Raw genomic sequence first — 25,437 nt, 5'->3', positions numbered from 1 at the left:
GAATTTTATTGTTGAGTGGTTGTAACAAGGATTGTAGGATGAGAACCGGTATCATGAGGATATATTTGGGATTACTTTAAGGACTGCTGAAGTACATAACAGATCAAGAGAGTCGGCGAGGATTCGAATGGCATCTGAACCTTAACACCATTTAAATTTATAAAATTTGTTGTTGTCGATAATTGTTTTTATATAAAATTATGTACAAAAAATGTTTGGAAGAAAAAATATCTTCTTGTGACTTTTCTCTACTTATAGCACAAACTCAAGGTTATGCACAATTAAACTTCCATATTTTAATGTATTAGGACTTTATATCGTTTTATCTTGTGATTTAATGCTTCTATAACTCACATTGTTGTTGCAAAGGAAAAAATGAATTTATCATCGAATTTATGTAAACTAATACGATGTTTCGATTCAAATAAAAGTGATTACTTAGCTTCGTTTTTTTTAACAACTATTTTATTATACAACATTTACAAGCACAAAATTAACTATGTTACAAAAATAAATCAAAAGGATTAAAATTGTTTTTTTTTATAAAATATGACGACTAAGCGTAGAGGCTCCTCCTGTATGAATTCTTAATGGAACTGACTAGACAAAAGGCAAACAATGCACCAAACAGCTGAAACAAAAATGTCAAGTTTGGTAAAATAAATTTCGGTGTAGGTATTTGTACCTCTACTAAGGCGATTCCAAGGACTACAGCACCGAAAATTTTTGACTTATCAACCATAAAATCGTAAAGTGAATTGACGCAACCGTTATGGTAGTACGTTTCATAGTCCCTTTTTACACATGGCCGAGTTTCTTCTAAGCAGCAAGAGTTGGGAAGCGTAGCATTTTTGTGTTCGTCTGGTCCATTAAGACCACAACAATGCAACTAAAAATTGATTTGGATCAGAACTAAGAACCCAAACCAAAAAAGGAACATGCAAATAAAAAGGCTCCTTTCATATCTGACCTAAATCAATAATAAAATTTCGTACCAAAATTATTTTATTGTACTTGAAACGTTTTGTAACAAATGGAATGGTTAAATGTGTCTTAAACTACAATATAAAAACAACTAAACTTAAAATTTGAAAGTGACAAACAAAAAATTAGAGGAAAGTTTAATATGCACTTCTTCTGTATTGGTTCCTTATCGAACTAGAGAGACACAAGCCGAAAACGGCACCGATAATCTAAAAAAAAAAAGAAAAAAATAATAAATATGAGATTAAACCGAAATTTTGAAATACCTCAATGACAGCAATTCCGATAGCAACACCTCCGATTATTGGAGAACTCTTTTGATAGAATTCCATAAGTGCCTTCGAGCAGGATTTATCGTAAAACGAATTGTAATTGGTGGGTCTGCAAACGCTCACACCATCTCGGCAACAACTATGCGGCAAGCTGCCATTGTGCAAGACCATGTGATCGTAACGGTCAAGACCGCAACAATGAAACTATAACATTATCAAACATTCAATAAAATTACTGATCTAGGTGCGATACGAAAGAGAAGAATAGGAACTATTACTCACCAAAGCGTGCAAGACACAAGTTAGTTAAAGGAAAATTTCAGTTAGTCGATTGGTAACACTGACTGGAACTTACCCAGCTTTGTATGGCATCTACAGCCTCGGTCTTCTTCACGTCATTGCCATATTCCTTAAAAGTCTTCGCAAGACTCTCGTGGATGAGGCTGCGAGGCTCAGCCTCGTCCTCGTTGATTTTAATGAAAGCATAAACGCCAATTGCCACTTGGATAATAAAAATGACCAAAAGAATGATCGCGTACTGGAATTTATCATTATGAAATTTGAATTTAGGGTGTTCAGTTACTCACAGTTGTCAACATGCAGGGACTTTCCTTGACGGCACCGCAACATCCTAAAAAGGCTGTCACGAAAACGATTGCGCCGATGATTATTGAAAGAATTGGGGCAACGCCGAAATTCGAAGGCAAGGCATCCGTGGCTTCGCTGTAATTGAATTTATACAAAACTCCAATTATCACAAGTGCCAATCCCGCCAACTGCAAATAAAAAAAAAATATGATGAGGAACTAAAAATAAAAGATGATATCAAGGTCATCGCTGCGATTATGTTGGAATGTCAAAGGTTTACATTGAGACGTGATCTCGGTGCAAATTTATAAATAAAACTAATGTAAAAATACGCACTAATAAAGTTTGTTTGTCTTGAGATTTACTAGTTTATAGTAATTAGTGAAAAACACCACAAAACAGTATCAATATTTGCAAAGAAAATTTCTTATAGCGGTTTTTGGCACGACCTCTCGTTTTAACCTTGATTGAAATTGGTTAGTGTGGAGGTTGAACCACTCCTACTTCGCCTCTTTTACAACTTAACATTAACCCACATTCGATTTACCTGTCGAATGCATTTTAAAATCACTATCGTTATCCACAGGAAACGGACGTGGATTATAATTTCAAAAAAAAAAAATCGGCACAAAAAGTTAGTCACCTAATGACGTCACTGGATATAACTCCCTAATGTAATAAAACACTAATGAGCAATAAGCTACAATGATTCACTGTTTTGGGGATTGGCAGCCCTGTTYGGAAACCACTAAGTAATATCTACCACAGTAGCCTTGATATAAAACTATTGAAGACAGTCCGCAACATTAAATAAATGCGATAATTATGCAAACGACAGTCTTGAGGATTGCGTAATTGTGAAAACAAACATGAATCGACCTGGAACAATTGCAATGGAGGCTCACGAAGGTAGACTTTGCAAAACACAATTCGATTTTGGAAACCACGAAATCAGAGGAAGATGAGACAGTCGACCTTCGCATTTGTTATTGCGCCAAACAATTAATTATAACGAGATGCAAAAATAATTTTCAAAGCACATGCAACATTGTCCTAGATAGAATTTTTATAATTTATTAAAATTAATTTTTTCATAAAAGCATGAAATTTCCGATGTGTCTAATAATAATCTTCAAGGGAAACGTTTCAATTTCCTCAATATGAAACGCGATTTCAAATTCATAGTGCCATAACGCGTTGATAGTCCTAAAAACGTAATATTTCAAGCTATAATTGACGTTTTGTTTATTTTTTGATATTTATGACTCATATACTTCTAACACACAACAAGTCTAAAATAAGAGCTAATAACAATTCAAATAGAATGAAAGAACAAAAATAAATGAAACAGTTTGCGTTGTTAGATACAATATAATGATATGGAAGCAAAAAACCGTATTCAAGGCCTGAATTTCAAAATCGCTTTTAATTATATGAGAGACTTGGATATTTCCTAAATGCTTTATTATTCTAACAATTGATAAATGAACCTAAATTAGATGACAAAACAAAAAAAAGCCGCAACTTTTAAAACTAACAAAGTAAGTTATCACAGATGACCAAATATTGGTCGAGTATTTTATTTTCGTCTCTAAAATAACAATATATGTATTTTGGCCGCCTTATCGCACGAGGACTTTCCGCGTACCCAATGACCTTTTGCTTATTCATCTTTTTTCTTAGCATCTGTCATGATGTCATGAACTCCTCCCCTTTCCGTGACGTCGCAACAGGTTTTCGGGTAATAATAAAAAAACGCCAACATTTACCCTCTAAGAAAGGGCCATCTGCCAAAGCCCAACGCACACAACACTTACCGCGAACACAAGATTGGCAAGAAAGACGAAGTATTTAACGATTCCGGTTGCACAGCCCATCTTCAACACAACACAACTGTTTTCAGTATTTTTAAAACGCCTCTAACCCAAATAGCAAAGGAATGGCGCTTCGCTGCTCGACCGACGCAACTCAACACTGAAKAGTGGTTACATGTAAAACTGGTTTTGTTGTTGGTTTCATTGGCTCACGGCGCGTTTGTTCTATGCACTTTCGGTCGGTTSGAGTTGACTCAGATTCTCTGAGAACAACTCGATTGTAATTTAACAGTTTAATTGGGAGGTGGGAGGATCACGCGCCAAAAAATAGTCTTAAGTGGTCTTGTTGGGGCGGAATTGAACGAGTCCTACCTCCCTTTACGGATTTTCCATTAAATGTGTTGTTCACAATTATTATTGTATTAAATGCTCTAATTGGAAATTTTTGCACAAAACAAGCTATTTTCAGTGCGTGAGCTAATTTTTACGACGAAGTCATAAATATATAAAAACCAATCCAAAGCCGAACATTTCCGCGATATGACTCATTACTCATGGTAATTAGCACAAATACGACGCTTTTTCGTTGAATAGCCTATTGTTTAAGAAAGAAATCGGTGAATTATACTAAAAAGAAAATGTCCAGCTGCGATACGATAATGTTTTTGTGTAGTTTTATACGAAATACATACTTTGATATATGCAACCAACAATACACTGTCATAAATACAGAATGTTTTACATAATTTTACGAAGTCTACGTCTGTAAGATGCAGGCAATAATACACATTCCGATACGAACTCGATTACAAATTTTGAAAAATTGAATAATCTTCTCTAGATTGTTTACCCTTTCAAAAATTACAACGTTTTTAGTTAGTTAGTGATTAAGACAGATAAACTAGAATGATATTCATGCCGTTTCTTGATAGAGCAAATGATAATTGTTTTTGAAAAACTGCAGTTTATGACTATTAATGAAACAGTGATTAGTTTGACAACTACTATCATGGGTTTCCAAAAATGAAATAATTAAATGTGTATTTTTTGTATCTAGTGTTTTGTGACATTTGTATATTAGGTACGTACATTAGGCGCAATCCTCGTAAAGTTGTGTGAAACTTGAAACACTCTGTATACAGTGTGTCCCCGGATAGGTCAAACGATTCTTGTAAAAGATAAAGAATTCTTGATTTAAACTTTTATTTTTAGGGGTTCAGCTCTGCTTGGTTAAAAACTAATTTCTAACATAATAGTTTTAGTTTTGAAAAATCAAGTATGCCTTGGAAATTTTTAAAAACGTCATTTTTCTGTAATGTACCATTTGCATGGCTACTAAATAACTTTTTGACAATTCAAAGTAGGTCGATTATTTTGAAATTTGCTCTTTCGTTATACAATAAAAAACAAAATCAAAGATAATTTTTAATGTGTTGCAATTATTATAAGGTGCAATGAATCTAACAACGGTTAAACTGATTCGACTTTTGGGGCTTTTGCATTTTATATTCTGTAGGTTTTTTCTATCATCGTATGATTCGTATGCCTCGAATTTGGATTTTTTTTGTTAACGGTACCATACTAGGTCAGTAGATTTTCAAAGCTCCTCAAAATCGGGACTTCTAATTATGTACATAAAATTGCTAATATTACAATGGACAAAAAACACACTATATTTTTTTGTAATTTGTTGCTTATAAAAAAAAATTAAAAAACATAATTTTACATCAAAATTATGCATCTCTAAATAAGTGGTCGGCTGAATAAGACTATGCCTATACCTAATTTACATTGCCAAAGGCATGTCACAGACTTTTTGAGGATATTTTTTCCATCTTATGGTACCCTAACTAGTAGATTCTTTTGACAATTTTGCAATAAATTATTTCTTTGGTTCTTTGGTTTATAAATCTGAACCTTAACATTTCATAATATCTTAATTCTAAAGTATTATTTAATTTAATTCTAAATAATTTAAATATTTAAAATAATAACATACAAACATTTAATTTGGTTAAATAAAAACAACGAGTATAAATAAACACACTTTTTAATCAACATGTAGGTAACATACTGCCATTATAAATTAATAAACTTATCAAACMTATAAAGATCAAATCCACATAACCCTACTGTTCCTCCAAAAGGCACAAGACAACCCAATCCCCATCACAGAAGCAATCAACTGTAACAAAACCCATACATTTGACATTTGAGTAAAATTATCAAGTGTCGCCAACCTCGGTTACAGCCGTAACTATAAGTGCCAACCCAACAATATAATTGGTACCAACAATGTAAAAATAAAGTTTCTGTCCACAACCCTCACGATAAATGCTGTCTGAAATAATAGAACAATTCGGTGACAAGTTTTCGCAACATGATGATGGAATTGTGCGATTTAGTAGCCAATCATTTGGTCCAACATCAACTCCGCAACATTTCATCTACAATATTAAAATAACAATCATTGGTTGGTCATATTTTAAATACTCACCCACTGCTGGGTATTGTCCAATTGTGTGCGATTATTGTAGTATGTATCAAACATTTTTCCAACATCGTCACGTATTCGTATTTGAAAATCTTCATTATTTACGCTAAAACGCACTAAAGCAAAAATTCCTATACTGAGCTGAGCGGCAGCTAGCAGTGCAAGGAAAATAGAATACTGGAAATCAATTGTTGGAATAGCAAACTAAGAAAAAGTTATTAGTGTTACAGTTTCAAGACAACAGGGGATTTCCCGACAAATCCCACAACACCCCAAGATTATAAAAAGGAAGAGAAGAAATCCAAAGAAAATGAGGCAAAGCGAAGGCAGTGAGACCAGTTCTTCTTCCAGTGTTTCAACACTGTTGCTTTTGAGGAGGTAGTAAGTGGTCGTGAGGCCATACAGCAGGAAAGCTATGCTGACTATCTGAAATTTTTCTAGGTAATTTATTTGGTTAAAAATAGCGCAATTAGGTTCATATCCTCTCGGGCGCTCATAGAATTTCCCATCTACAAGATTAATTGTGTTTACTGTGCGAAAATTGTAGCTATTTTTAAAACCTGTTTATTTTTTCTGGGTAAATAATTTTGGAAAATGATAGGTGAAGAGTAAAAAAAGGTCGAGGTCTGTTTCAAACTCCAAAAAAATTACCAAGACCCAAAAAAATCCTACTTTTCCTCATGACATCACTGTTTCTCACACTAAACACATTCATTTAGCAAAATTACGGTGAATGGAACATTTCCACACAGATTCATTGCTAATTACTAATTACATTTGGCAATGAGTGCTAACTTAATTTTATTAATGTACTTACGAGAAAATATCCGGTGAAAGTGCTGCTGGCACCTTTTAGGAACAACTCCCCACAACTCATTATCGAAAAATTGCAGTGCCAACTTGAACCCGACTCATTTTATTTTTAAATCGAATGTTTTCAGCCGAGTCGGCGCCACCAAGACTGAAACGTGCTGAAATCCGGGACAAACTGAATGGATGCGACGACTATCCGACGAAGGGAAGGGGAAGAAAATGATTTTTACACATATATAGAACTTTATTCGGTTAAAAATTATACAAAATATACCAACAAAGTGAGATAAATGTGCACTTTCTCTTTGGTAGAAATCTAACTGCTAACGTCAGTCCGAAAAAAAAATATAAAAATTATCACATTTAATTTGACACTGTAAAGTAGTAAAATGAGTTTCGTGGAATAGAGGTGATTAAAGAACGTGAGATGAGATTTTTGTACATTGCCCTAGTAAACATTTTATTTACATAGTAATACTCTTGCATAAAGCTTATAGTGAATGAACAAACATTTAAATTATACATCTAGACTTTTCAGTGATAGAAATCACAATAAAGTCAATATTAAGTATTTAAGCGTAGGCTTCACGCCGCAATTGATTTTTGATAGAACTCGAAAGGCACAATGCGAATATGGCACCGATAATCTGCAACAAAAAACGATGTTAACTTGTGTGTGACCAAAACAACCACCTGTTACTCTCTTTGACATAATCTGGAACTTACCCACCCTTATCGACAACCACAAACCCACCCTAACCCATCACTCATACTAACATCACAATCCACCCCAACCTTGACCTTTTGATTTACTACCTGGTCACATGTAACCCCATAATTACCTCGATGGACGCTATAGCCACCGCTAAAATCCCCAGTAGATCTAATCCATTTTTGAACCACTGGTAGGCTTTGATACCACAACCGTCTTTATACGCGTTAGTCGACCCAATGGTACAGTTTTTGTTATTGTTGCAACAGGACATGGGCAATTTACCACCCTCCCATTTCCAGTCGTAGACGCTCTCGACACCGCAACAATGCAACTGAAACAAAAACAAATAAAGCTTTTGTAGAACTCAAAAAACAAAAAAATTCTGATCAAAGTGGCACGTAGCTTTAACACTGAGTTGGTATACTCGTTTTCAAATTAATATGCATCGAAGTAGTCGTTGAAAGGGATCATTTTAAGGTGGCAACCATGCGAAAATTCAAACAATCCTAACTTCAATCTTCCCTAAAAATTATTTTTTCACATAATTTTGGACCGCATGTAGCAAAAAATAATTAAAATTAACAACGTAATTAACATAGGATAGCAAACAGAAATTTTTTTGTCATTATTGATGTGATTAAATTTGCTCTGAAAGACATTAATGACACTTTTTGTGTAAATCGGCCTTTAAATTAAAGTTTCATTTAGACTTCTACAACCTACTTGATGCACATTAATATGAAAGAGAGTATAACATTGCATACTAAAAAGATAGAAAATAGATATTGAGACTACTCGTCACTTTAATCAGAAACTGAACGGTAAAACAAGGCAGAAAGTGCACACTTACAAAGTTTTGAAGAAAATCGAACTCTGCTTGAGCGCTTTTCGACGTGTTGTATTGATTAAACGACTTTTCGACCGTTTGCGTTACTGAAGATTTCATATCTGCAGTGTCGCCAACTTGCAAAAAGGCGTAAGCCCCGATGGCGATTTGGATAATCAAAAGTGTCAGCAATATAATGGCGAACTGCAAAATAGGCGTGGTTTAGTGATGTGGCCCAATTAGCATCGGCAAATTCGAGCGTTATCTCAATTTGTCGATTTCCGATTGGCTAAAGTTTCTTACTGTTGTTAACATGCATGTGCTCTCTCTGATAGCTCCGCAGCATCCGAAGAAAGCTGTAACGAAGATAATCGAGCCGATGATGATGAGTAAAACCGGTGGTAGGCTGAGATGGTATTTGTCTGGAATGAAGTTTTGAATGTCATTGTTTTTCAACTTGAGAAGGATGCCCAAAGCGAGAAGACCGGCGCCAGCGATCTGGAAATCGATGTAGAGTTAATTGGGTCGGTGTTAATTGCGCTTTCTCCCAAATTGCTGAGTTCCGCAGATGCCATTTTGGCGCCTTATTTAAATTTGATTGGGTTTCATTAAGTGTCAGATTTGTGGCGGTTATTATGGCGATCAATACTTGTGGAGTAAATTATTAATAAACAGTTTATTTCCTACCCTTAGTGTACTCACTAGACGCTCAATACTAGATAATATCGACCGTCCTACACCTACTTACCCATGGGCATTGTACTTTTATTTCTATTTACATTAAACACGTAGTTTTTTTTTTAATTTTTACCAAATTTAGAAGAGAGAAATTTAATTGATCGGTTTTTGACGAAATTCGTTTTAAATAATTTTCTAATCGATTAGATTTGAGGGAAAGAATTGTTATAATAACAAAAATACTGTTGCATGTCTATTTGCGTCCACGCAAATCAGACAACGAGGTTTATGGGCCTGATTAAAACGTAGTTTTTCACCAGTACATGGCAATTTACGTCTTCAACTCTTTGAATTTTTCATTACGAAGTGTTCAATAATGGGAATGGAGAGTCGTTAAAATTATGGGACACTAAGGCGCAGTTCAGCTTGTGATAAGGGATTTAATTTTGTGTAGTTGTCAAGGTGAATCAGATAAAAAAATAATTAACTGCGCCACTGTTGTTTTAGCAAATTAGTCACACAGTGTGTTCAAAATTAATAATTAAAAAAAATATATAGTTCAAGAAAAATATAGCAAACGAGTGTTGAATTTTGTGTAGATGAATTACATTTTTAGCAATAAATAATTCATGGGAGCGTTTAATAGCATTGCTTGCATCCTCCGATTAGGTGAACCCAGAGTATCACGCAGGACGTTTCGTCACGCCATTGTCCACCTTCATGTTCAGTGAATGCAACTTCCCTCCGAGCCATATGATTTTTTAATTACACTCGTGTTTCATCATACTGACAAAAATAACACGTTGGCACATCCGTCAAATATTTACATAGTGATTTTTCTGTACATGGCTGACTTGACCCCAGAAAATAAACAAAATGCTACTTACAGCGAACACTAAATTGAAGAAGAATACGAGATATTTGACGACGGTTGTTGAACAGCCCATATTTCCAAAAATAAAACACCAACACTCCACCGCCTTCTAGTCACCGACAACATCAACAGTCGAATGAAATGACCTGAAAGTTTTGTGTATGCCGCGCGAGTTGCTAGGAAACCGAGTCGTGCTTCCTCCAAGGAAGTGGAGGAAATGCTTCACGAATCTTCACACAAAAGGTTCGCGGACGTGAAGCGAATGATCGATCGAACGGCATGAGTGGTTTATTGGCAGGGCGTCGCCAGATTTACAGACACTTCCGGAAAAACGAGACAGGACCTGACCTGACCACGAGCAAAAATATTTCTTTTTTGTAATTAGCCTCCATTTTGATTCTCAAATAGACATATTAAAGAATGCGAAGTCATCATGTGCGATGTCTTAATAGTAAAAAGGCGACTAGATCAAATACTGACTTTTCAAATTAATACATTTCCATGACATTTCCAAACGTCACAATTTTCTAAATCCAAACGTCATAATATCTAAATCGATTAAAGAATAAAATTTTATTTAAAACTGCAAAAAATTGTAAAAAAAATTCGTTTCAAGATGTTGAAGCATTAATTTTTTTAAATAACTCATTTTTTAAATTTGGATTCCTGCTTCAAGACCGGTCTTATAAAACTTGTTTTTTAATATACATACTTTAACAAATTGAAAAAAATATATATTTCAGGGGAGTGTTATTTTTGCCGCCACAACATTTTAGCACCTAAATCTTTTGTAAAAATATGAATCATGTACATCTCAAAAAGTCTTTTACATATTTGTACAGTTGCGGAATTAAAATTTCGGTCACTTTAAAAAGTAAACCATCTTTCACTGTCATCATGACTGACAATTAAACTTTTTTTTGTTGTTAAAATTGTTAATTAAACACTTTGTCTGTTTTAGAAAATTTATTAATTGAACAAGTGTAATTAAATTGTGGCTTTGATCTGCTGCCTACCCGTTATTATGCGACAATTCACTATTTTTGAAAGTAAATAAGTCAAAGTGACATAAACATGAGAAGAGTAAAAAATGAGGTTATTAATGTAAAGGTTGATGACAATACTGCCCGAAATTTTAATTCCGCAACTGTACAGGGTGCTGCATTTTGGATGTCCGAATAGGGAATCTCCGAAACTAAGAGGTTTAACCAAAAACGAGTGATACATTTTGGGACTACTTTTTTGAGAAAATAATATTGGTTCAAACCGCATCCCGCTATCGTCTTTTGTTTTTGACTTACAGACAAAAGTTGACATTTTGGCGAAATCTAAAAAAATTCATATCTTCGTTATTATAGAAGATTCGAATTTGAAATAAAGACATTATAAAGGCACTTTTTACGAGGAATTTAATAAAGTAGTTAACTATTTTTTTCAGTTATTTGTTTAGCCGTAATAAGATAAACTTGTATTTTTTTAATGGAAATCATAGGCGGCTATGACAATTTTTTTTTTATTATTATACTTATTAAAAAATGAAATGCATATTTTGTTTAATAATAGTTGGCCATGGAAAAACTATTTCACTCCAAATGTATAAATAATAATCAATAAGACTTTTGTGAACTGTAAAATAGATGAAAAAAAAAATAAAATTATAAAAATTAAAAAAATACGATACGTTAGAAGTATTGAACAAATATGCGAGCGCCTCAGAACAAAGTTATTACATGTTTTTAAAAAATCCAAAAATAAGAAAAACAAATGTGTCAACAGTCAACACAATTAGAAAAAACATTTTTTTGATGATCTAATGGAGGTAGGATAACGTTCCACATTCACGGAATTTGAGTGTTTGAATAGCCATATCCTCATTTTTGTGTCATATAAAATATATTTTATTGAAGAATTAAATCAGCTTTTTTTACAACACTCTATGTATCACAAGAAGTTACAATGGTAATGTTTTTGCTAAAAATATATTATAATAATTTGTTACAAATACATATTTTTTACATAAGATAAAACTTTTTTTAAAAATAACATAGCCACCTATAATTCCCATTGAAAAAAATACAAGTTTATTTTATTACGGCTAAACAAACAACTGAAAAAAATGTTAACTACATTATTAAATTCTACGTAAAAAAGTGCCTCTATAATGTCTTTATTTCAAATCTGTGTTTTTTATAATAACGAAGATATAATTTTTTTTAGATTTCGCCAAAAAGGCCAATTATTGTCTATAAGTAGAAAACAAAAGACGATAGCTGGATGCGGTTTTAACTAATATTATTTTCTCAAAAAATGAGCCCCAGAATGTATTACTCGTTTTTGGCTAAACCTCTTAGTTTCGGAGATTCCCTATTCCGACATCCAAAATGCAGCACCTTGTACATATTTGTTAAAAATTGATAAAAATCGGTTCTAATTCATGGCTGACTCATAAACACTAATCATTAATAATTCAATACAGATTAAGTGTTATTTTAATATCTTTTAAAGCCAGAACACGTTTGCATAGAGGATATAGGAAGAATTTATTACATATTTTGATTATTTTTTGGCATTTCTAAAAATTAACAAAAACTTTGAAATTCAACCTTTAAGTCCCTTTTACCCAATCAAAACATTATTAGTTATAATTGGAATAATCTACAATTTGACTAATAAATAAATCGAATATTTCGGCTGAATTACACTTTATTCATTCGTTTCACTTGATTTAAAGCGTTTATTTTGCGTTTGTTTTAGAGAAAGTTTTTGAATGTAGGAGTTCTTCGTTGGAAAACACTCTAAATCAACCACAAAAAGGGCAAATAACTCATTTTGCGCTTTTCTGCCTTATTTTGGCCAAAACATTCTATTTCGCGAGTTCTTTGATAAAAAATGGTTTAACTCATGCAAAGCAGGCCAAAAAGCAGCTATTAAGACAACTAGAGGTAAGCTAATGCATTATTGAAAGAGTATAAGGCATTTTATATTTAAATTTGCAATTTTCTGCCAGTACTGGTGAATTCAATCTCCTTATCTAATCGTTTAAATAAAAAAAAATATCACTTACTCACCAATAACTATTACATAACCTCTTGATAAAAATCAAATCACTGAATTAAAATGGCCTGCTACAAATCCTGTCGAAAGTGGACTGTTATAATCTTCAATTTAATATTTTTGGTACAGTATCTGTCTACTAATAATCCTACTTTTAAGAGAAAATTTTTATTTTAGATTGTCGGTTTAGTTTTAGTAGCTTCAGGAACATTTTGGAAAATCAGATACAACAATTTGCATTCAATCATTCCTTCCACCTATTCATATTACACAAGTGCACCTCTTTTGTTAATAATTCTAGGAAGTATAACTGTAATCGTTTCACTTTTTGGAAGCCTTGGAGTTTGGAGGAAAAATCCTCCCATTCTGACTACTGTAACATTCAAACCTCCAAAACGTGAAACGCACTATTTTACCCATTTTTAGCACACTATTATTCTTATCGTTTTCTTCATCCTCCAAATCATTCTAAGCACTGTAAGCTTCTGGGTACTGAGTCAAGATAATTTGAAGGAAAACGTTTACAACAACGTGAATAATATTTATAAAAGTGATAACAACACAGAGCTGATTAACTTTATTCAAGAAGAACTAAAATGCTGTGGACCAACCGGTATCACATCTATTAAAAATTTGACAATTTTACCAGATATTATAAAAAGTTGCTACAAAAATCATGATACCACTACACTAGCGTTTGCAGATGGATGTAAAAAAGCAGTTTACAATTTTATTATATTAACTATTAGAGGAATTGGAACAACGATTCTTGGCTTGGCACCGCTTGAAGTAACATCTTCGAGAGTAAAATAAAGCTTTTATTCCACAGTTTTGCAGGTTGTTGGAGCTACACTGTCGCTAAGTCTTGCTAACGCAATAAGAAATCAAAGACGGAGATATGGAAAGTACTTGGACTGAAGCTTTTTAATCTAAACTTTCTGTATCTTCTTTGAATAAAGTTTGGGAATCGGAATTTGATTCGAAATACTCTATTTTGTTAGTAGTGTAAAACCTTCTAAAATGTTGGAAAAAAATCGCCGCAATTCCCTAAAATTAAAGTTTCATCCACAACAATTTAAAAATTGTCACCTACTTTTAACACTGATACAACCACCATAAAAACTCCAATATTTGTAGCACCACCAATTAAAATATTCCTAACAGGTGATTCAAACTTATAACACAAAAGAATTATCCCAAATATGGATTCTACAACTGAGACTGCAGAAATTATAACAATGTACTAAAAAAAGTTAGTTGCAATAAAAATTTAACAAAATACTATCATTAACTAATTTTAGAAGATTCAACTGCTTTTCCATTGCACCAAAAAATCCCAAAAAGTAATTTACTAAAAGAATTACTCCCAAGATATTTGTTAATATAGGGATCCAAAGCGGAGAATTTTTTGCCATTATGTCAATCATTGCTGTTGCAATAAATATTCCAGCCACACCCTGGAAAAGTATCAAAGGAAGCAAAAATATAAAAAAATGTAGATATTACCAAAAATAAGAAATTGAAAATCATAGTAGTCCATAAAATACATCGTTTATTGAAAAACATTTAGACACACAAGCTTTTACTTGTTTTATTAAAGGTTCAGGTAAAGGTATAATTGGTATGATCTTATTATTATATAATGTAAACAGACATTACCCCTGGTGTCAGGCAAGCAACAATACTAGCACAAACTAAATTATTCGTTACTATTATTTAACACCTCATTTAAATAATGTGGTGACATTAATTTTAATTTTAATTAAATCTCAAATACCTAATACTATAAAATCCTGAAAATGTCTGGCATAATATTTTTTTTTACAATAAGAACTATAAAGAATGTGGAGATATTGGAGAAAATATAATAATGTGAAAACAAAATCTACTGGATAATAATGTTTGTAAGTTGTATTTGTTTAGTTTAACAATATTACTTTAATAGTAACCACCCCTTCGGATGTCATTTCGCGCTGAATTCGCCAAACATAAGGCAAAAGTGGCCCCCACAACCTAAAATATCCTTTTACTCGAGCAACAGTCAAAATTCTGATACTTACTTCAGTGGCTGACAAGGCTAAAACGACGATTCCGATGATCCTAGCAGCATCTATCAAAAAATTGTAGAACGTATTTTTACAACCATTCTTAAACAAATTCTTAGTTGTTTCTTTTTTATCTTCGTAACAGGAAACAGGGATTGTCTTATTCGGCATTGTGTCCCAAAATTCCGGCCCGTCTGTTCCACAGCACTTAAGATTTTGCTGAATTAAGCCAATAAGTTCAACATCGGCTTTAGAATTTTTGTGAAACAGTTCATCAATTGTCTTGTTAACTTCTTTCGATAAGTCATCTTTATTTTTAATTTCCAAAAATGCGAATACTCCTAATGCTATTTGGGCTATGAAGATGATCAGAAGAATCACAGCGTACTAAAACTGAGATTATAGTCAAATATATATACTTGAGTGGTCCCCACCGTAGAGAGAAGACATGGACTATTCCTGCATGCACCACAGCAGCCGAAAAACGAAATCACAAAAATAATAGAACCAGTGACGATTGTTAAGATTGGGATTAAATTGAAATGGTTGTAAGGATCCGGAATGGCTTTGGTCACATCAGTGAAGTTGGCCAAGTAAATACTACCTATAGTAATAAGAGCGGCCCCCACGAGCTGAAATAAATGCGTTCTACTAACACCAAATGATAAGAGATAAGTTGGGTGTGTTTATTTGTGTTTATTTACAAAGGGAATAACAGAATTAGGAATAGTCTTACCACAAATACAAGATTGAAAGCAAGCACTACAAACTTGACACATTCTTTTAAAAGACACATTTCTGGAAAACTTTGTTAAACCGAAAGGAAAATCTGCACCGGAAAAGCTTATCTAGCGATATCAGCATTTGAAAAGGTGTTACTAAAAGTGGGGAATATACACACACATTGCAATATGTTTTTATCTTTTTTATTTCGAGAAAATATGATTAAGTGTTTTGATAATTTTTAATCATCTTCTTCCGTCAGACGATAACCATAATTTCTTTTTCTAATTCTCTTATTTGTGGTCAAATAACACACAGAAATAGTTCCAATTACCTGCAACGTAAAATTTTAATTCAAATTCAGTTTATTACTTTTTTACCTCAATTAGAGAGAAGGCTAAAAGTGTAATACCAGTAATTGTACAACTACTTAGAAGAAATTTTAAAATCGAACTTTGACACCCGGTGGTGTACACATTTGAGCAGATTTTGTCAGAGCAGCATGCTTCAGGAAATGGTTTGTTTAATGTCTGGTTCCAAAAGGTTGGTCCGTATGTTCCGCAACACTTTAAGCTGATTTGGATTGAATTAATGAGGTCTCCATGTTCGTTTTTATTAAAAAGTGTGTCTGTTGTGTTAATAATACTTTTCGAAAGATCATCCCCATCTTTAGTTTGTATGAGTGCAAAAATCCCTATACATACTTGGAAAGTGAAAATAAGCAAAATAATGACACAGAACTGAAAAAAATCTCCTAGTTTAATGTAACATGTGGGATTTTGTTACCTACAATTGTATTAAGACGGAAACGTTGGAAACGTTCAAAAGAAATGATAATAAATCCGAATAAAGCAGTATTTAAAAGAGCAACACCGACAATAACAGTTAAAATGGGTATAAGCTCCAAATAATTGTAGGATTCTGGAATAGCTTGAAATAATTGATCAAAACTTAGTTTATAGATAATGCCAATTGATAAGAGAGCACCACCAATAAGCTACAAAATACTGAAATTACGTTCTGAGAGATCAAAGTAAGACTTACGATAAAAATTATATTAAAAGCTGATACTACAAATTTAATATTGTCCGAAAAACACATTCTAGTAAGATGTTTTACATTTTAATGATTTTTTATCTACTGATTTATTATCTGTACGATAAAATACAAATAGTAACAACACATCGCGGCAAAATCAAACTTGTAATAATTATAACAGCGCTAAACGACAAATAAGTTTGCTTATTTGTGTTTATTTTTATATTATGTAATTTATGTATTTCGCTTATTTCTAATCGGTCACGTCACAAACTTTTTGTTGAAAAAAGTTTAACTAATGTTCAAGTACAAAATCAAAATAATAACTGTTTTCAAAATTACTGATAAACTGATTAAAACAATTATTTAATTAGGTATTTAATCCACGATTACAGTTTTAATAAAAAAACTTAAAAGAGTTTTGTTTTCAATTTTTTGAGTTTGCTAAACAATAAAAAACCATTTGTGCCACTCGAGAATACCTTTATAAAATATTACTCAATAAGAAGAAAATCTATAAAACTTTCTTTCTAAAAATAAAACTGTAGGTTTTAGAAAAAGTAGAAAAGTGAGAAAACTCCTAAGAAAAACTTCATATAAAACGATTTAATTCTGTTGTAGGCTATTTTTTATTGCTTATTCAGATTGGCTAATTATCATATTCCAGAAAATAAATTAAGAAGGGCCTATTTGCTAAAAAAAATATCAACAAAAGAATATTCTGAAAATCATTTAGAATTGTTAAAAATACTTGAATGGGCACTATAGGACGAGATAAATTTTGAATAAAACGCCTCTCATGCATTTGTGGTTTTTTGCAAAAATGTCAAATTTTCAGCCCACATATGAAGAGAAATTTTTTATTTTTTGATACATAGTTTTAGACCAAATAGTGTACAAATGCTGTTACAGCCCTGTTTGGGGACTGAATTTCAGCAAGATCAAAGATTAGTCTTATTTTTAAACTTTTCAAGGGGCAAAAGAGGTAAGCAAAACAGAGGACACAAATTTCAGAAATTTGTTGAAATAATACTCTCGACTCAAAAATGATGTCAATTAATGTAAAAAATATAAAGAAGAGGCAAGAAAAATCTTAGTACATAACTAAGTAGAAATGCACAAGCAAAATTTTAGAAATATTTTAGCAAACATGAAAAAAAATCGTATATTGACCTTCGTTCTTGCGCCACCTCGATAGTTTATTAACACAAAATGCAATAAATCTTCTCTATTATCTGCCGTCAACACCATCATTCCACCAGTAGCAACCCAAATGGCCGTCTCCGAAGTTACCAAATACCTAGTTTTCCTAACTCTCAATGTAGTCGTCGCTGTAAGTTCACCTCCCGGATTTTCCATCCCCAAATGTAAAAATTTACAGTTTTGCGGCGCCATCCTTCTAGCTTTTGGCGCCATTCTCCAAGTCGACGAACACAAAGGTGTCAAAAGCTTTGCTCAGTTATCCATCGGCGGCTTCGGTATCGGAATCGGCGTCCTGGGCCTCTGCCTCGCCACTTGGGGCATTTGGGCACTTTTTAAGCGCAAACCCAGCATTTTGACTTACGTAAGTCAACAATTCATCTCTCAAAATCTAAAGACTCCCTTCTAGTACGCTGTGACTATCATCGTGCTATTTATTGTACAAATTGTGCTTGGAGCTATCGCTTTGGGATCGGTTAGTGGCAGCAAGCGCGATGATGACGAAATCGAGAAGGCCGTCCAGCGGTTGTTCCGAAGACAAGACGACATCGCCGTCAAGAGAATCAATCATATACAAAAAACAGTAAGTTTGGAATACCAAAAGTTTATTAGTAAAAGTTTTCCAGTTTCGCTGCTGTGGAGTCAATGGACCCAACTACTGGAAACAAATGTTTAACAAACCGATTCCAATAAGTTGCTGTCCAGAATTAAGGGAAAGGTGTGATAATCCATATGAAAAAGGGTGTGCCAGGGTGTATGCCGCCGCAATTGAAAAAAATGTGGGCGTGATTGGAGGCGTGGCTATCGGATTCTCTCCAGTTTTGGTACGTGGCAATATACCAATCTGGAAATAAATCACGTGGTGTTCCAGCTTGTCTCTGCTATTCTCGCCTGGTACATACGACTTGAAATTAAAAAGATGCAGTATACTTAATTACTTATGTATTCGTAAATATTGACAATATGCTAATAATAAAATTTGCTTTGTATGACAATGAGTCTTTATCAGCGCATTTAATATTTAGAAGCCTTGACAGTGATTTTCACCCCTCGAAAAGTATATAGCAATGATTTCATTTAGAAAAAAATTAGATACTTTATAATGATGAATTATTACTGGAAGTGATGCCATACGAAACTATCGGAATCTCGATGGAAAGAAACACTGTAATGAATCATTTTTCAAATAAATTAGCTCTCACAAACATCATGTGATTAATACTGTTTAAAAACAGATTGCTGGTGATAACACACCAAGCCCTGTTATAAACTGAATAGATTTGACACTCAATCATTTTGCTACAGTTTGTCGCGATCGAATATAGTGCATCAAAATGGGTTGCCTTTCGGGAATTGCAAAATATTTGTTATTTCTGTTCAATTTTTTGATAGTGGTAAGTGTCGATTTTCGTTGACTATTTCCACTTCATTTAAATTTTTCACCGTTATGTATAGGTATGTGGCATCGCTCTTATAGCAGTAGGTGCCATTATGCTAAAGAATGAAAACAAAGGTCTTGATTCAGTTACCGACTTTTCGGTTGGTGGTTTTGGTATTGCTGTCGGTGTTATAATTTTTGGTATAGCTTTCTTAGGATGTTGTGGAGCTATAAAAGAAAATGGCTGCATGTTAACGACTGTAAGTAATAAGTGTTATGTTTGCTCGGAAACTTAAGTTTTTTCGCAGTATGCAGTTATTATGATTGTTTTGTTGATTTTGCAAATTGTCTTGGGAGCTATGGCCTTCGTAGCAATCAAAAATGACGATAAAACTTTGGATAAAAAAGTGAAAGAAGTTGTCAAAGATACATTTGATGATTATATAAAGAACCCAACAGAAGAGAAAAGAAAAGTAATTGATACAATCCAGGAAGATGTAAGTTTATTTTCAAACTTAATTGCGACAGTATTTTTGAATCTATTTCAGTTTGAATGCTGTGGCGTTGATGGATCCACTTATTGGACAAGTCACCTGAAAGACGTTCCAGCCAGTTGTTATGAAGACAAGGATAAACAACAGACTAAACTTTTCAAAGATGGTTGCGCAAAACGGTTCCAAGAAGTGATAACATATAACATTAAAGTCATTGGTGGAATTGCCCTTGGATTTGCAGCAGTTGAAGTAAGTTTTCCAAATTGTTCTATAGCAAATTGTAATTTTAATATTGTTACAGCTTGTGTGTGCCATTTTCGCCATTATCGTCAAGAACAGATAATTTTTTATATCAAAAACAATTTATTATCAATACATTTTTTAGAAAACTTTAATCCTTGTTTTTGTAAAATAACACCCAATCCATCGAATTATTCGTAGAAAATTTCAGCACTCCTTTGTTCAAAAACAGATTATTTCGTAGAAAATTTCAGCACTCCTTTGTACAAAAACAGATAAAAAACAGATAAAAACAGATAAAAGACTTGTGCAACAACTGTTTTATAGAAATGAATAGTAAATCCGGTTTTGAAATAAATGACGTCACCTTGCTCGGCTAAGTTTTGACCAATGATAATTTCTCTACATTCATCATTTTGCCCATTCATTCTCATTATCAATCAAGGGGTTAAATTCCGCAATTATAAGAGTACCTACTTTGACTTAAGAATACACTTACCTCTACTTAACTCAAGCTCGACCAATCGTTCAATACCAGTTACCAGTAACAATTGCCTGACTCATACCCTCCAAGGTAATCCCACTTCTTATGTTGGACACAAACAATTTATTAGAACATAATTTGAATAATTAGAAAATAAAAAATTTGAGACATATCAAATCAAAGTTTTAGTCAATTACTGTATAATTATTACAAAAACACAAATCGGCACGAATAAGTATCCCAGATTTGTGTTACTCCTTATCACCGTCTTCCACAGGATGACCTCTGGATAGTAACGTAGGGCTGTAGACAAACCTTCATCTCAAATGGAAACGATGACATCATCGGAAACAAATAATAATGAAGTCATATTCTCATAAAAACTCATAAAATTGTTAGGTACTGATTTCTAACAATGCATTTGATTAAAAAGGCGGTGCTGGATATAATTTTGACGATTTGACACTCTGTCATTTTGGTTTTTAGTCTGTCTCGATCGAATTCAGTTTAGAAAAATGGGTTGTATTTCTGTATTGGTAAAATATTTGTTATTTTTATTCAATTTTTTCATAGTGGTAAGTGTCCCATTTGGCGACTATTTATTGCCAATTCATCTAATTTTTTTACCGTTATGTATATAGGTATGTGGCATCGCTCTTATAGCAATAGGTGCCATTATGGTAAAAAATGAAAACAAAGGTCTTGACTCAGTCACCGACTTTTCTGTTAGTGGTTTTGCTATCGTTGTTGGTGCTACAATTTTTGCTATCGCTTTCTTGGGATGTTGCGGATCTATTAGGGAAAATGGCTGCATGTTAACGACTGTAAGTAATAACGTATTATTTTTGTTCGGGAACTAAAGTTTTTTCACAGTATGCAGTTATTATAATTATTTTATTAATTTTGCAAATTGCCTTGGGAATTATGGCCTTCGTAGCAATCAAAAATGACGACAAAGCTTTAGATAAAAAAGTGAGAGGAGTTGTCAAAAATGTATTTGATGATTATGTAAAAGATCCAACAAAAGAGAAAAAAAAAGTAATTGATACAATCCAGCAAGACGTAAGTTTATTTTCAAATTTAATTGCGACATAATTATTATTGAAGACCGTGGTTAGCCGTCCGCACGTTTGTGCGGACGAATATAATCTTGTGCTATCCGTCCGTACAAATGAACGGACGAATATCACAAACACTATTATGGAAGACAAATAGTCAAATAACAGATAAGATATCTGCCCGCACACACTTGTGGACGATTGTGCCGTCTGTTCGTCTGCTTATAAATCTGAAAACTTATGTAAGTTTTCTTCTTAATTCATTATTAGATTAGAAAATTAGAACAAGTTGAAATTTCCTCGAAAGAGGAAAACCTTAAAAGAAAACAGTGATCGGGTTACCTAACTAGCGTCTAGTCGATTTTACAATTCTTCAACCGTTGAATGAGGAGTACATACCTACACTGGTGTACTCATTCAACGCCTCAACGTATTTGCGTATGGATATCTTCATTATTATTGAATGTAATTTCTAAGTTTTGTTGAATTTAAGTTTCTATTTTCAATCGGTACGAATTCCAAAAGTGAATAAATGTTACAATACCACTTAAAAAAACATTATAAATTTAAAAGTGCCTTTTGCTAATCATTTTTATACGGAGGCTCTTGCTAACCACGACCATTATTAAATCCATTTTAGTATGAATGTTGTGCCGTTGATGGACAAACTAATTGGACACACTATTGGACAAAACCGCCAATTAGTTGTTATAAAGACAAGGATGAACAACAAAGTAAACTTTTCAAAAGCGGTTGCGCAACACACTTCCAAGAAGTGATCACTTATGACATTAAAATCATTGGTGGAATTGCCCTTGGATTTGCAGCAGTTGAAGTAAGTTGAAGTAGTTGTTCAATAGTAAAAAAATTGTAATTTTAATATTGTTACAGCTTGTGTGTGCCATTTTTGCCATTATCGTCAAGAACGCAAGATCAAATCATAATCTTTAATTTAGAAAACTATTTACTACCAATAAACTTTTTTAGAAAACTTTAATCTTTGTTTCTATAATGATCATTGATCACACACATTCCAGAATTCCAGTCAATTATTATTTAGTCTCAGCATTCCATCTACGTACAAAACAGATAAATACTCATACTTGGAACAATCTACTCAAGTGAAACGATTAATATTTTGTATCTTTGATAAAAAATTGGATAAGTACCTGTAGGTATAGGTATAAAGATTAAAAGATACAAACAGGAAGTAGAAAAAATTAAATAGGTAACAGAAAAATATACAATAAAGTATTCCATGGAGTAAAGCATTTACCGAAATTTATTTGAAAAAAATGGGTGGTAGTGGTGGCCTAATAAAACAAACTTTTCACGTAGTCTGCGTTGATTGACAGTAATGGCCGTTGGGGAAGCGACGAGTCCGCGCTCCAATGGAATCTGTATACTTTGATTTGAAACTTTGATAAATTTTTGTATATAAAAATTTATTTTTGTGTTTTATGGGTTGTATAATATTTTTTTGTTGATTGTAATTTTTTCTAAGAACTAGACCAAAAACATCAAAAATTATAACATTTTATAAGCAAATATAATTTTATTTATATTTATTAATAATTAAATTAATAACAACCAATTTCTATAAATGTCAACGTCAGTGTCAACATCTTTTGATGACTCTTTTGATGAAAATAGTCATTTTAAATGTAAATATCCTCAAGATACACGTTTTTCACACTGGAAATTTAGTGATGAAGATCTTGCTGCCGCTGGCTCTTCGAAAGCGTCATCTGATCATTTACAACAAGAATTTGAAAATATGAAGATTTGTCATTCTATAAACTCTTGTAAAAATTTAATTTTTRKCTGTGAAGACTGTAATAAAACCTTTAARAACGTAAGAGGACTGAAAATTCATCGATCTAAAATTCATCTTAATTMGTMTTTTGTTTCYAAAACGGAAGAATCATCGTCTAATGAAGTTTTAGATCATTCATTGTCATTGATCAACTATTCAGAATCCGAAGTCAAACATTCCAGTGATTTTTACCATAATGATGAACACATCAAAAGAGTGAAATGCATCTTATGTCCTGGAAAATCTTTTAAAGATGTTAAGAGGTTGAATATACACTCAGATAAGTTTCATGCCACTTCTCACTTACCAACTTCTTCATCTGCTTCAACCAGTTCCATAACAAAACTGCTTATTAAACTGAAATATCATCTACCGACTCTTAGAAGAATTCCAAAAGCCTCCAGACATTTAGCCGCAGATAAATTAAGCTCCATCATTAATAATTGCCTTTCGACCAGAAATTTTACTTCTTTCGAGGATCTTCTACTATTCTCTTATAAAGCTTTTAATATTATCGATAAATCTGACAAATCTTTAAATAATCATATATATCAAAGAAAATCTCTCCAACTTTGAAGATTTTACTATACCAGCATCTTATTTTAAACGCTCAACTTTATCATTGGCTAAGAAAGTTGAAGCTAAAGTAGCGGATTTCGACATAAGAGGAGCTGTTAGATTGTTATCATCGGATAACTCACTAGCTTCTTTTGATGAAGATGTGGCTGAAGAACTTAAGAAAAAACACCCTTCTCCATCGCGTGAACTCTTTTTCCCAGACGCTTTCCAACAAGTTGACAAGTCTTTAATAGTAAATGAACAGAATGTCCGAGAAGCCATCAATTCTTTTCCTGCCGGTTATTCGCCTGGTTTAGATGGCATGAGACCACAATACTTGAAAGACATTATATCCTTATCAGCAGGAGAAGCTGGTAATCGCGCCCTTAAAGCTATAACTAAATTTTGCAATTTTTTATTATCTGGCCAACTACCTCCCGACTTTTGTCATTTATTTTATGATGCTTCTTTATGTGCTCTTCATAAGAAGGATGGAGGCATAAGACCGATTGCCATTGGAAATTGTTTTCGGAGATTGACGTCCAAACTTGCTTGTTTTCAAAGTCGTAATTTAGTCAACTCCTTTTTATCACCTCATCAACTTGGTGTTGCAACTAAACTAGRTTGCGAAGCTGCAATTCATGCCGCTCGYACTTTTGTAACTGATGTCCAAAATCATGGCAAAGTTTTTCTTAAAYTAGATTTCAAAAATGCCTTTAACTCAGTCGAACGTGATTGTATACTTAAAGCAGTGCAACAACATACCCCGCTTCTGTTCCCATATCTTTATCAATGTTATAGAAATCCTTCATCTTTATTTTTCGGTAATCATTTTATCTCTTCTTCCGTTGGAGCTCAACAAGGTGATCCTTGCGGTCCCATGATTTTTAGTCTTGCAATTCAACCAATGATTTTATCTTTAAAATCTCAACTTAATATGTGGTATCTGGATGATGGGTCTTTAGCTGATTATCCTGATACAGTTTTGTCTGACCTTTTAAAAATTATMACTTTATCTAAAGATATTGGTCTGCAATTAAACTTTAACAAGTGTGAGCTCTTCTTCTGCTCCGCAGTCCCAGATTTTAAAATTTTAGATAAATTTCAAATCTTAGCTCCTGGCATTAAACTATGCTATCGCGAGAATTTTTCCCTTCTAGGTGCACCAATTTTCGACCAAGGCTTTAATTCTYTTGTGGGAAAAACATTTTCCATGATTGAAAATCTATTACAAAAAGCTGAACTACTTAGCAGTCACGTTGCCTATACTTTAATTAAGAACTGTCTTTTC

The 25,437-nt window shown here is 33.0% G+C and overlaps 11 protein-coding genes across 14 annotated transcripts in view; 5 read left to right on the top strand and 6 right to left on the bottom strand.

The window, feature by feature from the left end:
• LOC123016017 (nitric oxide synthase) overlaps positions 1–443 on the top strand; it is a 37,827-nt gene extending 37,384 nt beyond the window's left edge. For all 3 annotated transcript variants that reach the window (XM_044416181.1, XM_044416183.1, XM_044416182.1), the window contains one exon: positions 38–443. In XM_044416181.1, coding sequence (XP_044272116.1) covers positions 38–145 — 108 coding nt within the window. In that variant the 3' untranslated portion in view covers positions 146–443. The remainder of the gene's footprint in view (positions 1–37) is intronic.
• LOC123016018 (CD151 antigen-like) lies at positions 444–3,924 on the bottom strand. Of its 2 annotated transcripts, none has more exons than XM_044416187.1 (5): positions 3,662–3,924; positions 1,844–2,032; positions 1,612–1,794; positions 686–889; positions 444–631 (listed from the first exon to the last, which is right to left on the bottom strand). In XM_044416187.1, the coding sequence occupies exons 1-5, from the start codon at positions 3,719–3,721 to the stop codon at positions 557–559; spliced, it is 711 nt and encodes a 236-aa protein (XP_044272122.1). In that variant the 5' UTR covers positions 3,722–3,924; the 3' UTR covers positions 444–556. The 2 variants fall into 2 exon arrangements, with proteins under 2 accessions (XP_044272122.1, XP_044272119.1); XM_044416184.1 differs by lacking the exons at positions 444–631; positions 686–889 and adding exons at positions 988–1,193; positions 1,251–1,460 and having other exon boundaries at positions 3,662–3,919.
• Positions 3,925–5,690: 1,766 nt separating this feature from the next.
• LOC123016021 (CD63 antigen-like) lies at positions 5,691–7,135 on the bottom strand. The gene is made up of 5 exons (XM_044416190.1): positions 6,970–7,135; positions 6,381–6,578; positions 6,156–6,329; positions 5,899–6,105; positions 5,691–5,843 (listed from the first exon to the last, which is right to left on the bottom strand). The coding sequence occupies exons 1-5, from the start codon at positions 7,027–7,029 to the stop codon at positions 5,772–5,774; spliced, it is 711 nt and encodes a 236-aa protein (XP_044272125.1). The 5' UTR covers positions 7,030–7,135; the 3' UTR covers positions 5,691–5,771.
• A 53-nt stretch (positions 7,136–7,188) lies between these two features.
• On the bottom strand, positions 7,189–10,294 carry LOC123016019 (leukocyte surface antigen CD53-like). The gene is made up of 5 exons (XM_044416188.1): positions 10,072–10,294; positions 8,810–9,004; positions 8,531–8,710; positions 7,808–8,011; positions 7,189–7,612 (listed from the first exon to the last, which is right to left on the bottom strand). The coding sequence occupies exons 1-5, from the start codon at positions 10,129–10,131 to the stop codon at positions 7,538–7,540; spliced, it is 714 nt and encodes a 237-aa protein (XP_044272123.1). The 5' UTR covers positions 10,132–10,294; the 3' UTR covers positions 7,189–7,537.
• A 2,811-nt stretch (positions 10,295–13,105) lies between these two features.
• Positions 13,106–14,358, top strand: LOC123008594 (leukocyte surface antigen CD53-like). The gene is made up of 4 exons (XM_044404475.1): positions 13,106–13,235; positions 13,290–13,487; positions 13,539–13,901; positions 13,950–14,358. The coding sequence occupies exons 1-4, from the start codon at positions 13,176–13,178 to the stop codon at positions 14,028–14,030; spliced, it is 702 nt and encodes a 233-aa protein (XP_044260410.1). The 5' UTR covers positions 13,106–13,175; the 3' UTR covers positions 14,031–14,358.
• Positions 13,673–14,751, bottom strand: LOC123015583. The gene is made up of 4 exons (XM_044415383.1): positions 14,619–14,751; positions 14,405–14,569; positions 14,206–14,355; positions 13,673–14,159 (listed from the first exon to the last, which is right to left on the bottom strand). Exons 1-4 carry the CDS (start codon positions 14,676–14,678, stop codon positions 14,037–14,039), a joined length of 498 nt encoding a protein of 165 aa, XP_044271318.1. The 5' UTR covers positions 14,679–14,751; the 3' UTR covers positions 13,673–14,036.
• A 257-nt stretch (positions 14,752–15,008) lies between these two features.
• On the bottom strand, positions 15,009–16,053 carry LOC123008587 (CD63 antigen-like). Its single transcript, XM_044404464.1, has 4 exons — positions 15,894–16,053; positions 15,592–15,789; positions 15,173–15,544; positions 15,009–15,125 (listed from the first exon to the last, which is right to left on the bottom strand). Exons 1-4 carry the CDS (start codon positions 15,951–15,953, stop codon positions 15,051–15,053), a joined length of 705 nt encoding a protein of 234 aa, XP_044260399.1. The 5' UTR covers positions 15,954–16,053; the 3' UTR covers positions 15,009–15,050.
• Positions 16,000–17,057, bottom strand: LOC123008579 (tetraspanin-36-like). The gene is made up of 4 exons (XM_044404451.1): positions 16,925–17,057; positions 16,671–16,877; positions 16,261–16,620; positions 16,000–16,214 (listed from the first exon to the last, which is right to left on the bottom strand). Exons 1-4 carry the CDS (start codon positions 16,979–16,981, stop codon positions 16,122–16,124), a joined length of 717 nt encoding a protein of 238 aa, XP_044260386.1. The 5' UTR covers positions 16,982–17,057; the 3' UTR covers positions 16,000–16,121.
• A 1,115-nt stretch (positions 17,058–18,172) lies between these two features.
• LOC123008603 (23 kDa integral membrane protein-like) lies at positions 18,173–19,113 on the top strand. The gene is made up of 5 exons (XM_044404487.1): positions 18,173–18,251; positions 18,300–18,482; positions 18,528–18,701; positions 18,745–18,942; positions 18,990–19,113. The coding sequence occupies exons 1-5, from the start codon at positions 18,192–18,194 to the stop codon at positions 19,050–19,052; spliced, it is 678 nt and encodes a 225-aa protein (XP_044260422.1). The 5' UTR covers positions 18,173–18,191; the 3' UTR covers positions 19,053–19,113.
• Positions 19,114–19,357: 244 nt separating this feature from the next.
• On the top strand, positions 19,358–20,385 carry LOC123015582 (tetraspanin-8-like). The gene is made up of 5 exons (XM_044415381.1): positions 19,358–19,512; positions 19,574–19,756; positions 19,805–19,993; positions 20,045–20,239; positions 20,292–20,385. The coding sequence occupies exons 1-5, from the start codon at positions 19,453–19,455 to the stop codon at positions 20,331–20,333; spliced, it is 669 nt and encodes a 222-aa protein (XP_044271316.1). The 5' UTR covers positions 19,358–19,452; the 3' UTR covers positions 20,334–20,385.
• An 802-nt stretch (positions 20,386–21,187) lies between these two features.
• On the top strand, positions 21,188–22,767 carry LOC123015469 (tetraspanin-8-like). The gene is made up of 5 exons (XM_044415204.1): positions 21,188–21,289; positions 21,356–21,538; positions 21,588–21,776; positions 22,413–22,607; positions 22,664–22,767. Exons 1-5 carry the CDS (start codon positions 21,230–21,232, stop codon positions 22,721–22,723), a joined length of 687 nt encoding a protein of 228 aa, XP_044271139.1. The 5' UTR covers positions 21,188–21,229; the 3' UTR covers positions 22,724–22,767.
• Positions 22,768–25,437: the final 2,670 nt, after the last annotated feature.

Source organism: Tribolium madens, unplaced genomic scaffold, assembly GCF_015345945.1.
Source record: "Tribolium madens isolate multiple individuals breed KSU strain unplaced genomic scaffold, Tmad_KSU_1.1 Scaffold_19;HRSCAF=116;Tcas5.2_LG9, whole genome shotgun sequence".
Classification (NCBI taxonomy): Eukaryota; Metazoa; Arthropoda; class Insecta; order Coleoptera; family Tenebrionidae; genus Tribolium; species Tribolium madens.
Note: the sequence above shows the minus strand (reverse complement) of the source record. Positions and strands in the feature narration are given on the sequence as shown.

What these genes read in the sequence shown, in the direction of transcription:
- LOC123016018 (XM_044416184.1), bottom strand. Translation starts at nt 3,721, where the DNA reads ATGGGCTGTGCAACCGGAATCGTTAAATACTTCGTCTTTCTTGCCAAT. An exon ending in GTCCCTGCATGTTGACAACT is followed by an intron (nt 1,795 to 1,843) that starts GTGAGTAACTGA and finishes GATAAATTCCAG; the next exon opens with TACGCGATCATTCTTTTGGT. An exon ending in TAGATGCCATACAAAGCTGG is followed by an intron (nt 1,461 to 1,611) that starts GTAAGTTCCAGT and finishes ATAATGTTATAG; the next exon opens with TTTCATTGTTGCGGTCTTGA.
- LOC123016021 (XM_044416190.1), bottom strand. Translation starts at nt 7,029, where the DNA reads ATGAGTTGTGGGGAGTTGTTCCTAAAAGGTGCCAGCAGCACTTTCACC. An exon ending in CTTTCACCGGATATTTTCTC is followed by an intron (nt 6,579 to 6,969) that starts GTAAGTACATTA and finishes GAAAAATTTCAG; the next exon opens with ATAGTCAGCATAGCTTTCCT. An exon ending in TCCCCTGTTGTCTTGAAACT is followed by an intron (nt 6,330 to 6,380) that starts GTAACACTAATA and finishes ATTGATTTCCAG; the next exon opens with TATTCTATTTTCCTTGCACT.
- LOC123016019 (XM_044416188.1), bottom strand. Translation starts at nt 10,131, where the DNA reads ATGGGCTGTTCAACAACCGTCGTCAAATATCTCGTATTCTTCTTCAAT. An exon ending in GCACATGCATGTTAACAACA is followed by an intron (nt 8,711 to 8,809) that starts GTAAGAAACTTT and finishes CCTATTTTGCAG; the next exon opens with TTCGCCATTATATTGCTGAC. An exon ending in TGGCTATAGCGTCCATCGAG is followed by an intron (nt 7,613 to 7,807) that starts GTAATTATGGGG and finishes TTTTTGTTGCAG; the next exon opens with ATTATCGGTGCCATATTCGC.
- LOC123008594 (XM_044404475.1), top strand. Translation starts at nt 13,176, where the DNA reads ATGGCCTGCTACAAATCCTGTCGAAAGTGGACTGTTATAATCTTCAAT. An exon ending in TCTTCAATTTAATATTTTTG is followed by an intron (nt 13,236 to 13,289) that starts GTACAGTATCTG and finishes TTTTTATTTTAG; the next exon opens with ATTGTCGGTTTAGTTTTAGT. An exon ending in TTGGCTTGGCACCGCTTGAA is followed by an intron (nt 13,902 to 13,949) that starts GTAACATCTTCG and finishes ACAGTTTTGCAG; the next exon opens with GTTGTTGGAGCTACACTGTC.
- LOC123015583 (XM_044415383.1), bottom strand. Translation starts at nt 14,678, where the DNA reads ATGTTTTTCAATAAACGATGTATTTTATGGACTACTATGATTTTCAAT. An exon ending in TTTTCAATTTCTTATTTTTG is followed by an intron (nt 14,570 to 14,618) that starts GTAATATCTACA and finishes ATACTTTTCCAG; the next exon opens with GGTGTGGCTGGAATATTTAT. An exon ending in TGGTTGTATCAGTGTTAAAA is followed by an intron (nt 14,160 to 14,205) that starts GTAGGTGACAAT and finishes CTTTAATTTTAG; the next exon opens with GGAATTGCGGCGATTTTTTT.
- LOC123008587 (XM_044404464.1), bottom strand. Translation starts at nt 15,953, where the DNA reads ATGTGTCTTTTAAAAGAATGTGTCAAGTTTGTAGTGCTTGCTTTCAAT. An exon ending in CTTTCAATCTTGTATTTGTG is followed by an intron (nt 15,790 to 15,893) that starts GTAAGACTATTC and finishes CATTTATTTCAG; the next exon opens with CTCGTGGGGGCCGCTCTTAT. An exon ending in TAGCCTTGTCAGCCACTGAA is followed by an intron (nt 15,126 to 15,172) that starts GTAAGTATCAGA and finishes AGGATATTTTAG; the next exon opens with GTTGTGGGGGCCACTTTTGC.
- LOC123008579 (XM_044404451.1), bottom strand. Translation starts at nt 16,981, where the DNA reads ATGTGTTTTTCGGACAATATTAAATTTGTAGTATCAGCTTTTAATATA. An exon ending in CTTTTAATATAATTTTTATC is followed by an intron (nt 16,878 to 16,924) that starts GTAAGTCTTACT and finishes AGTATTTTGTAG; the next exon opens with CTTATTGGTGGTGCTCTCTT. An exon ending in GTTTCCGTCTTAATACAATT is followed by an intron (nt 16,621 to 16,670) that starts GTAGGTAACAAA and finishes GATTTTTTTCAG; the next exon opens with TTCTGTGTCATTATTTTGCT.
- LOC123008603 (XM_044404487.1), top strand. Translation starts at nt 18,192, where the DNA reads ATGGCCGTCTCCGAAGTTACCAAATACCTAGTTTTCCTAACTCTCAAT. An exon ending in AACCCAGCATTTTGACTTAC is followed by an intron (nt 18,483 to 18,527) that starts GTAAGTCAACAA and finishes ACTCCCTTCTAG; the next exon opens with TACGCTGTGACTATCATCGT. An exon ending in TCGGATTCTCTCCAGTTTTG is followed by an intron (nt 18,943 to 18,989) that starts GTACGTGGCAAT and finishes GTGGTGTTCCAG; the next exon opens with CTTGTCTCTGCTATTCTCGC.
- LOC123015582 (XM_044415381.1), top strand. Translation starts at nt 19,453, where the DNA reads ATGGGTTGCCTTTCGGGAATTGCAAAATATTTGTTATTTCTGTTCAAT. An exon ending in ATGGCTGCATGTTAACGACT is followed by an intron (nt 19,757 to 19,804) that starts GTAAGTAATAAG and finishes GTTTTTTCGCAG; the next exon opens with TATGCAGTTATTATGATTGT. An exon ending in TTGATACAATCCAGGAAGAT is followed by an intron (nt 19,994 to 20,044) that starts GTAAGTTTATTT and finishes AATCTATTTCAG; the next exon opens with TTTGAATGCTGTGGCGTTGA.
- LOC123015469 (XM_044415204.1), top strand. Translation starts at nt 21,230, where the DNA reads ATGGGTTGTATTTCTGTATTGGTAAAATATTTGTTATTTTTATTCAAT. An exon ending in TATTCAATTTTTTCATAGTG is followed by an intron (nt 21,290 to 21,355) that starts GTAAGTGTCCCA and finishes TTATGTATATAG; the next exon opens with GTATGTGGCATCGCTCTTAT. An exon ending in ATGGCTGCATGTTAACGACT is followed by an intron (nt 21,539 to 21,587) that starts GTAAGTAATAAC and finishes GTTTTTTCACAG; the next exon opens with TATGCAGTTATTATAATTAT.